General features: G+C 43.7%; 1 protein-coding gene across 1 annotated transcript in view; it reads right to left on the bottom strand.

The window, feature by feature from the left end:
• Positions 1-7,980: 7,980 nt before the first annotated feature.
• The window catches only part of LOC143986045 (small ribosomal subunit protein uS7), a 12,614-nt gene continuing 10,719 nt past the window's right edge, over positions 7,981-9,875 (bottom strand). The window contains exons 5-6 of the mRNA XM_077484764.1: positions 9,349-9,447; positions 7,981-8,106 (exon numbers count right to left, since the gene is read on the bottom strand). Of these exons, the coding sequence (XP_077340890.1) occupies positions 8,038-8,106; positions 9,349-9,447 (168 nt within the window). The 3' untranslated portion in view covers positions 7,981-8,037. The remainder of the gene's footprint in view (positions 8,107-9,348; positions 9,448-9,875) is intronic.

The raw sequence follows: 9,875 nt of genomic DNA on the forward strand, positions 1-9,875 counted from the left end.
GAAATCAAATACACTTCGCGTTGTGTTAGTTAAACAGCGTGTAAACACAAGCTATAATTCATGTCAAAATGGAAGCGACCTTACTTGATAATATTGCTAAGTTTGAAAAAAATTGGTCCCCCTGGATTAAACCACCATCTACCACCAGGACTTAATAATTCACTCCTCTTACCTTGTGATAATGATAAATAGGGGCAAACACAAAAGTGTTATAATATTGCTCAGTATATATAAAAAATAAACTATTTAAAGCGGTAGTAAACCCGCATTTTTTTTTTTTTTTTTTTTTAAAACCTGCAAAGCAAAAGGCATAATGAGCTAGTATGCACCGCATACTAGCTCATTATGAAATACTTACCTTAGAACGAGGCCCCGACATCTCGCCCGATCCACGCCGAGGAAGCCGACATGCTCCCTCGGCGTCTCTTCCGGGTATCGCGGCTCCGGCGCTGTGAGTGGCCGGAGCCGCGATATCGTCACTCCCGCGCATGCGCGCGGGAGATTTAAATCCGGCCGGACGAGCGCTTCCGGATTTTCGCGGAGAGAACCCCCTTGTGCGCATGCGCCGCTGCAGTCAGCGGCGCATACCGAGGGGAATATCTCCTAAACCGTACAGGTTTAGGAGATATTTTTTTTACCTACAGGTAAGCCTTATTATAGGCTTTCCTGTAGGTAAAAGTTAAAAAAGTGGGTTTACTTCCACTTTAATAAAATCACCAGATCCGGCAATTAGTGGTTACTTCTAGTAGGCAATGACGTCAGTAAGAGGGTCCACTGATGCATTTCATCATCAAAGGACACTTTCCGGGGTATAGATTGATATATACATCTTATTTGACAGCTGGTGGGCAGAGGGGCTGTTTAACTGCCATTTGATGCCCGCTCCTTTTTCCTAAATTGGTGCCTATGAGAGGAACTATACTAAAAGGAACATATGACACGCATTTGAGACCAGAAGAACCGGATCAGTCCAAGAAACGCATTGTCTTTGGTTCCACTTCTTGTCTATCCTGTATCCTAAAAAAAAAAAATCATGTCAATTTCCTCTATAAACCTATATCCAATGCATATTTAAAATGTGATTTTAATGCCCATTTGGGTGGCTTTTATTGTAACTTTGTATTAACATAGAATATATTTTTACTGGCTTGTTGTGGTACAAGTTTACTATGGGAGGTATAACTAAATCCCTTTTTTTGTATATAGATATTGGTAGATTACTTTTTGGGGAGGATTAATTACGACATCTCACCTATAGCAGACTTATTAGTACAAGATGGTCAGTTTGGCACGGATCACAACCCAGACTCCGATCCCCTCAACAATGAAATGAGGGCAGCAGAAAACATGAGTAGAGAAACAAAGCCGACCACATAACTCGGATTCAGAATCATTATTAATCCCAAAGGGAAATTATTGCAACACATGCCACACACAACACAAGATCACAACAATGAACAGAACAAAGACATTACAAAATAAAACAATAGTATAACACTGTATAAAACTGCTGCATTTATTCAGAAGAGAGGATCCTCACATGAAAATAAAGAAGCTCAAAGTCCGTTCGGAAGCCCTGGCAAACCTGATGGAGACCACAGCTTAGGTTCCACCCAACATGTTTTGTCACAGAAAACATCTTCAGGAGTCCTGGCCCACTCCTGGTATAAGTGTGGATAAATATTTGTAATGGAGCCCCCAGATAGCAGTTAAAGCCCGACAGGGCTATCTATATCCAAAACTCAGAAGTTTTAGCTGAACACACCCTTTATTTAAAAGTCTCTTATGGACCTGGTACCTCCCTGAACTGAGGGATAACCCTTTCTGGGCTGCTATAATAGGGTAAAACTGTCCATTTACAATGTCTTTTGATTAAACCTGCGAAAACCTAGATTTTTTGATAGGGTCTGTTATTAGAATTGAGCTCACCAAAAACACCCAAGAATCAGCTATAACCAGCTAATCAAACCCAAAACCAAAGGGGGTATAGGAGTACCTGATATACAACATTATTATTGGGCATGTCACTTACAACGAATTATAGACTGGCACATACATAAACGGACCAAAGACTGGGTAGCCCTAGAGAACTCATTCTCTACATACCCCATAATGGGGACTCCTTGGATTAAAAACAAATTACAACCAAATACCTTTATGAATCACCCGATAGGCCCCATGCTGGACTGCTTTAAGCAGTCTAACCACAGACTTAAAGAGGGATTCCACCAAAAAAAAAAAAAATATTAAAAGCCAGCAGCTATAAATACTACAGCTGCTGACTTTTAATAAATGGACACTCACCTGTCCCGGGTTCCAGCGATGCCGGCAGCCGAGGACGATCGATCGCTCGGCCCTCGGCTGCTGCCGCCACCATTCTAGGTGAGGGAATCAGGAAGTGAAGCGAATCGGCTTCACTTCCCGGTTCCCTACTGCGCATGCGCGAGTAGCGCAGCGCAATAGGAATTCTCCGCGCTGTCACTGGGACCCGTGTGTGTCCCAGCAGACAGCGCGGCAGGACAGGAAATGGCGTAAACTCCCACGGGAGTCTATGCCCGGAAGTGGGTGTAAATACCTGTCTGACAGGTATCTCCACCCCCCTCCCCCCTGAAAGGTGCCAATTGTGACACCGGAGGGGGGGAGGGATCCGATCAGCGGAGGTTCCACTTTAGGGTGGAACCCCGCTTTAAACTCTCTGCAAACCCTGGCCCCCTCACACCAATCTTGAACAATCCACAGTTCCCACCTGGTATGGAACACCACCCTCTATCCCACACACAACCAGAAATAGGTCTACGTTTATACCACATAAAGGCAATTTGTTAACCCAAGAACAAATAGAAACATCCTGCACAACACGTAAATTAAACATGCTAGAATACTGGCAACTCAAGCACTATGTAGACAGCATTAAAAGCAAGATGAACAACAGAAGCACTAACAGACTTCGAAAAATTGTGCCTTAGCGACACTCCACAACGTCACGTCATCTCTAGGATATACAGTATGTTTTGGAACAATACGCAGACGAATGAGGAAGGGCCTGCAAAGCATGGAACAAAGACCTAGGTATAGACTTGGCCAGTGACTGCTGGGACACAATATACAGAAATACCCACAAAAGCTCTATAAATGTCTCCATTCAGGAGACAAACTATAAAGTTATCGCACGCTGGTTTCGCACCCCGGCTATACTACACAAGTTTGACACAGCATACTCTGATAAGTGCTGGAGGTGCCAAAGTGAGCAAGGGGACCTCTTACACATTTGGTGGAAATGTCCCAACATTCAGGTATTCTGGAAACAAGTACACAGTATAATTGAGAGAATTACCACTTATACGCTAGAATACACACCTGCGCAGTTCTTATTACACCTCCCTAAGACTGACAATATTCCATATTTCAAATCACTAGCCATGATGCTAGTCAACGCGGCTAAAATGTGCATACCACCTCTATGGGGCGCTCGTAGAACACCCTCCATCTCAAATTGGTTCAAAAGAATATGCAGAATCGAAGAAATGGAAGAACTCATCGCAATATCCCGTAACGCACCACACAAATTCTCTATGCTCTGGGCCTGCTGGACACACTTTAAAACAACTGAAGTGTACCTTAAAAATATGCAACCACCCTAAATGAGAGAAACCACACCATAAGCCAATTAGACCAGTAGAAACTGGAAGATCAGCTGTAAAAATCCTCGAGACACTGACTCTCCATGGGGAGAAGCTCAATTGAAGCATTCTATCAATTTACACATAACCTGTCAAGAGCTCCATCAAATATAATACACTCACATCGACTTCTGGCAAACCACAAAATGTATCTCCTTTATAGCTACCCCTACCCTACCCCGCTCTCTTCCTAAATAACTTCTGACTCAGGACGAAATTCGAAGTTGTGCTGGATACATACACTAACAAAAACAAAACCACAAGACAGAACTCAATATTATATTCATCACGCATTTTAAGTGAATAGTAGACACGACAAAAGAGATAACTTAGGTGGCAATATTAAATTGACTGACCTCTACCACCGCACATCTCCCTGAGAGGCAACGCACAACCTTCTTCTCCTCCTTCAGTACAGACATCTAGTTTACCCTCTCTACATACATCACAAACAAGGTATACTATCTATAATAATAATAAAATAATGTATACTACTTTTGGCCTAGATGTCTTCTCTGTTACTGGTTTGTGAAGCATGTCCTGGTCATATATTCCTGTATTTGTAATACATATGTTCTGTATTGAATTACCTGTTTGTACTACATGTTATCTAATAAAAATAATTTTTTCTTTGGAAAAAAAAAGAAATAAAAAAAATAAAATAAAAAAAGAATTGAGCTTAAGCAAGAGTTGGTATAGCACTACAACCTGATATTGCTGCTTCGACAGGGATAGAATACAAGTAGATTGTAAACAAACACAAATATTTGCACTTTTTTTATTTATTTTTTAACAAAAAGGAGATGCCTGCAGGACCATTAGGCTCCATTTACACTTGTATGACTCCAAAGTTGTGCAACTGAGTGCAACTATGATGCAACTTTGGATGGGTGCGACTTTGGCTTTGACCAAAGATAATGGACAACCGTCACACATAACTTTCATGTGACTTTTGAGGGTGTATATTGCAGTCTATGACACTCAAGTCTCATGAAAGTCGTCATGTGACTTTAGTGTCCACAGTCACATGACACATCGCACAAGTGTGAATGGAGCCTAAAAGTAGGCTATACCTAAAATAAAAATATATAAAAAGTAGAGCCTGCTATACCAGGTAAATCCACTACTAGGGGACAACAGGTGCTCAGAAAATAGAAAATAATCCAAACTCAAAGTTGTTTGCTTTGCTATATGGTAGAATACTGCCCGATTTTTTATTTTATTTTTTGCCACCAAAAGTTAATTTTTCAGGACAAGCTTTAAGAGATTTACCCCCTTTTTGGTCCAAGCAGTACTAATTACTAGAGCTTTTGCAAAATGTTAAGTAAAACCCCCTACAGGCCTCCTTAAAGTGGAGGGCCACCCAAAAAAAATAAATGTGAAAAAAATTTACCTTACCAGAAATCCCTGTTGCTAGGCAGTCTTCCTAATCTCCCTCTTCCTACTCCGGTGTGATCTTCGGTCTTGTGGATAATAGGGCATGCTGTGTTCTGGGAACTGTGCGTTTCCCAACACAGCGCTTCCCATTCACAAAGCGCTGTGCGACTCACGCATGCACAGTAGGAAAAAGGCAGTGAATCCTTTAGTTAGGATGGCTAGACTGGGACCCAAGAGACGGGCCGGCCGACATCACGGGCGCCATGGAAAGGTGAGTGTCTATTAAAAAAAAATCCCCGCTGGAACACCCCTTTAAACATACATGATCATAAACCCTCTACAAATTATAATAATACGTACTGTATGTCACAAGAGAACTATTGCTGAAAAAGCCGGGTGCCTGGCCTCAAACATGCAACAAATAACAGAAAGGGAAAAATGCAGAATTCCTTATCTGTTTGTTACATGTCAAGTGACTCAAGATGTAATGAAGCCAGAGGATTAAAATAACAGCCAGAAAACTAGCATTCTAAGAAGGTCAAAAATGCAACTCATGAACAAACCCCTCTAACAGGTTTCCTTTCATTCTACATCATTGCTAAACTACAAACAAGGATCCTATGTGCACTGCATAATGTAATTAGATACACTATATCAGCGGTCTCCAACCTTTTTGATACCAGGGCCAGCCAGTTTTTCCAGGGACCAGGAGGTTGATGTATTTATGGAGTCATGCCTCAGCCCCCCTTCACATCACAACCCCCTTTATATCAGTGTCCACAGTCCCCCATTTAAAGCAGTTCCAGTGTCTTCAGTTCTGTCACACAAGCCCCTCTTATAAATTAGTATCCCTTTACAGTGCAGTCCCCTTTACATGAATGGAATTAGGACTGCCCTGGAAAAAGGGGGCCATGATGTGAATGCACTGTGATATATACAGGGGACTGCACTGTAAAGGGGCACAGTAACAAATACAGTGCCCTTTATAGTGCAGTCACCTTTATAACCCAGTGCACCATGCCCTCCTCCCCCAACCCCCCCCCCCCCCCCCCCATTCAGGCTCTGCCTCCCCTGCAGTCCTACCTTTAGCAGGGCAGAGGCAGGATTCTGCCTGTTTGTCCCATCTAGGGTCTCCCCCAGCCTGCCAATGATATCCTACCAGCAGGACAGAGGGCAAGAGAAACGGGTCATACAGCAGGAGTTCAGTGGAGACTGCGGTCTGCGCTAGTCCTGTCCGGGACTGTGGTCACCACTCACCTTCTGCCGTGCGGCCCGATCATCAACAGGCCACAGACTGGTACCTGGGGGTTGCACTATATGGCCAAAAGCTTTATGGACACCTGGCCATTGCACATATATGAGCTTGGACATCCAATACCAAAACCATGCCCTTTAATGTGGAGTTGGGCCTCCTTTGCAGCTGCAACAGCTTCCAAGCTTCTGGCAAGGCTTTAAAATTAGATTTTAAATAGGCATCAACTGCACAATACAGACCTTACAGGGATGTTCTATTTAGGTGAATAAGAAATGCATCAGCTGTATCAAAATACATTGACTGTAGCACCCTCCTATAGCTAGGTTGCTATAGTTGAGGCAAATTTAGCTTTTGGTTCCCTAGTAAAAGAGGAGCAGTGTTCAATTGCTTTTGGCTGTTACAGGTTCAACTACTTCCCACTGCATTCTGGTAAGTTCTGGAATATAATGGGCGGGAGAAGCAAACCCTGGGCTGATTATTCATGCGGTCTCAGCCAACTCCTGGTTGGGGTGGGTGACCTGCAGGGGGCTGGAGGTGTGCATAACTAGTCTTTATTCCTATGGGAAAAGACCCAGCCTTGGGGCTGAGGGACTCTGGACTGCTAGCTGCAGATAAGAAAAAAAAAAAAAAACATCTGGGTCCCCGCTCCAGCTAGAGCTCAGGGACCCACATCTAGAGTCCTTAAAAGCAGTGTAGAAAGTCCACAGACTTGGAGTCATTCAGTACAGAGGCTGGTACTACGAGAGAACATTAAAGTACCCAGGGGGGCAGTGGGTACAAGCCTTAAAGATCCTAGAGACTGTCCTTGTCACCTTTGGGAGAGCCCACTCTGGATGCTGACTCTGGATATATCTTCACAAAAGGTGTCCCCTGACTTGTAGTTCACCAGAGACAAGATACAAGAGGGTAGGTGCACCCTGAAGAGACAGTCAACGGTGTTGACTCATAACATTTGTTAATTTGGAGCATCCTGAAGCTTACCCAAGTTATACCAGCAGTCACTGACTTGAGTGACTGAACTACTGTGTACTGGCTGCAATGTAAAAAAAACACACACACGGTTGGAGCCGTTGTACTAACTATCCAACGTTAGTACAGCGATTCACCCCCACTGAGCTGTTGTGTTCAGACAGGGGAACACTCCAGTTGCTGGTTTTCCAGCACGCTCATCCGACAGAAGGCGGGTAAACTGCCAGCTTCTGTTAGACAGGGTGCTATACACACGGACCGAATAACCAATGACGCCTGAAAGTCAGTCCGTGTGTATGGGGCTAAAGGCCCCTTTTACACAGGGAGGATCAATTTTTACAGGTCCTTCTCCGCTCACGGTGCAGAGACAGACCTCTCGGAGCCGCGCTCTCCTCTATGGGGAGATCGGACGAAAAATGGACCGCCTGACCGATCCGCTGGGAAGGATGGAGAATGTATCACCATACATGTTTTCAGCGGATCTTATTGAATCAGATGCCAGCCAGGTGTCAGCAGACACATGTGCTTACATACACCTCACCATAGACAGAAATGGGTGGCATGATCAGATCTGCCTGAAAAACAGACAGGACTGATCATGTGAAAGGGGCCCCAAGACGTGCAACATAAGACACCTAAACACCAAAATACCAAAATAACACATCACAATTGGCTACAAATACAAGCAAAGACCAGAAATGGGTGACAATTTTTTGATTTTATTGCAAGATAAGCAACAGGAGGCTTTTGACAACTTTAACGGTTGGACTTGGCAACTCTCTCCAATTCATCTTTCTTCTTGATTGCGTAGGAGTTAGAGGAGCCCTGAAAGGAAAAAGCCAAAGATCAGACTTGGATAAAACCTGCATTTTTTCCTCAGTTTAGGCTGATACGTATTCTACATATTTTTTGTAATAATCGCAATAAGAGTTTGATATACAACAATCTGCAATTAAAAATGCATTGATTACTGTGTAAATGTGACTGGTAGTAAAGGGGTTAACCACTAGGTGGCGCTGTAAGGGTTAAGTGTGTCCTAGGGAGTGATTCTAACTGTAGAGGGGGGTGTGTGTGTGTCTACACTGAGCAGCGCTCTCGATCACAGGGAGCTGTGAATAGTGTCACTAGGCAGAAGGGGGAGATGCTTGTTTACATTAGCATCTCCCTGTTCTTCCTCACTGTGAGATGGTCAGAGCTCCCGGCGGCGCGCCCGCAAGCCACCTCTTAAAGGGCAACATACAGGTACGTTAATCTGCCTGTACACGCCCTTCTGGTGCAGATACTGCAGTTAACTGCGTTAACCTTTTTTTTACATATTTTTGGAGATATTATAGCAAAAAGTAAATGTTTTTTTAAATAGTTGCCATTTTTTGTTTATAGCGGAAAAAAAGAAAAAAAAAAAAAAACAGAGGTGATCAAATACCACCAAAAGAAAGCTCTTGGGGGGGGGGGGGGGGGGGGGGGGGGTGTTGATAACATCTGATGCGGCTCATCAGCCACTCGCCCGTTATCACCAGGTGAAGGAGGGGGCAATGAGGGGAGGGGATGCAGGAGACCCGAGGGACCAACTGGCACATCCGCCATGCCAGTCGATAATGGCTTCAAACGAGTCTCCAATGCAGAAACCCAGAAATGACATCAATTTTGGTTTACTTGACTACCAATGGCGCAGATGGGGGGGGGGGGGGGGAATAGTATTCCAAAATGCAGATTGCCATTTTGAATACTTTTAGTGGAAAGGAGGCATTTGGGGTCTTTTAGACACCCCCCCTCCATAAAGAGTACCTGTCCCTACTGATTATAAGTGATGTTAACATGCCTTGTGACAGCAAAAGTAAATCAGATTTTTTTTTTAAGGGACAGTAAAATGAAAAATGTTTAAAGCGCTCCTGCAGAAAATACACGCTCCAGCAAATGTAAACTGTGTTAAAATCACAGATGATCATTCGTGTAAAAATACTCAGTATTGGCACTAATCGATCCATCGCTAATATTTCGTGATTTATACTCCCAACTTTAGACACTTTGTATACATCTAAAATTATTCTCAATGCACCCCCCATTTACCTTTGCTGCATTGATGAGCTCATCGGCGACACATTCAGCAATGGTCTTAATGTTTCTGAAGGCAGCTTCACGAGCTCCGGTGCACAAGAGCCAGATAGCCTGAGATAACAAGAGCAAGATTTAGAGACAGAATCTGATAGTCGACATAAATTGGGAAGCTTCATACATTCTAGCATAGATGTCCCTGCAGGAGCACTTAAAGGGTAACTGTAGCAAAAGGCAAAATGCTTTGGGCATTGGCAACCATCGTTGACCAGATAATTTTTTTAGCCTTTGAATGGGGAAAAAAAAAAAAAGTGGCATGTGTAGCCACCCTACGCATATCACTGCTCACCCGTACAGTTACATGCGATGAAGGGCTCCAATCAACCTTGGAGGCAGTCTGCATCCTGGGCCAGTATTTCTGGCTATATACAAACCGGCTGCAGCCAACGGTCCAATGTGCAAGTGACCATTGTGCACAGTGCTGTGTCCCAGGACACATGTCACACTAGAAAAAAAAGCCACCAATTTGTCCAAAATGAGAC

Source organism: Lithobates pipiens, unplaced genomic scaffold (genome assembly GCF_037356315.1).
Source record: "Lithobates pipiens isolate NorthernLeopardFrog02 unplaced genomic scaffold, aLitPip1_a1.2 Scaffold_1, whole genome shotgun sequence".
Classification (NCBI taxonomy): domain Eukaryota; kingdom Metazoa; phylum Chordata; class Amphibia; order Anura; family Ranidae; genus Lithobates; species Lithobates pipiens.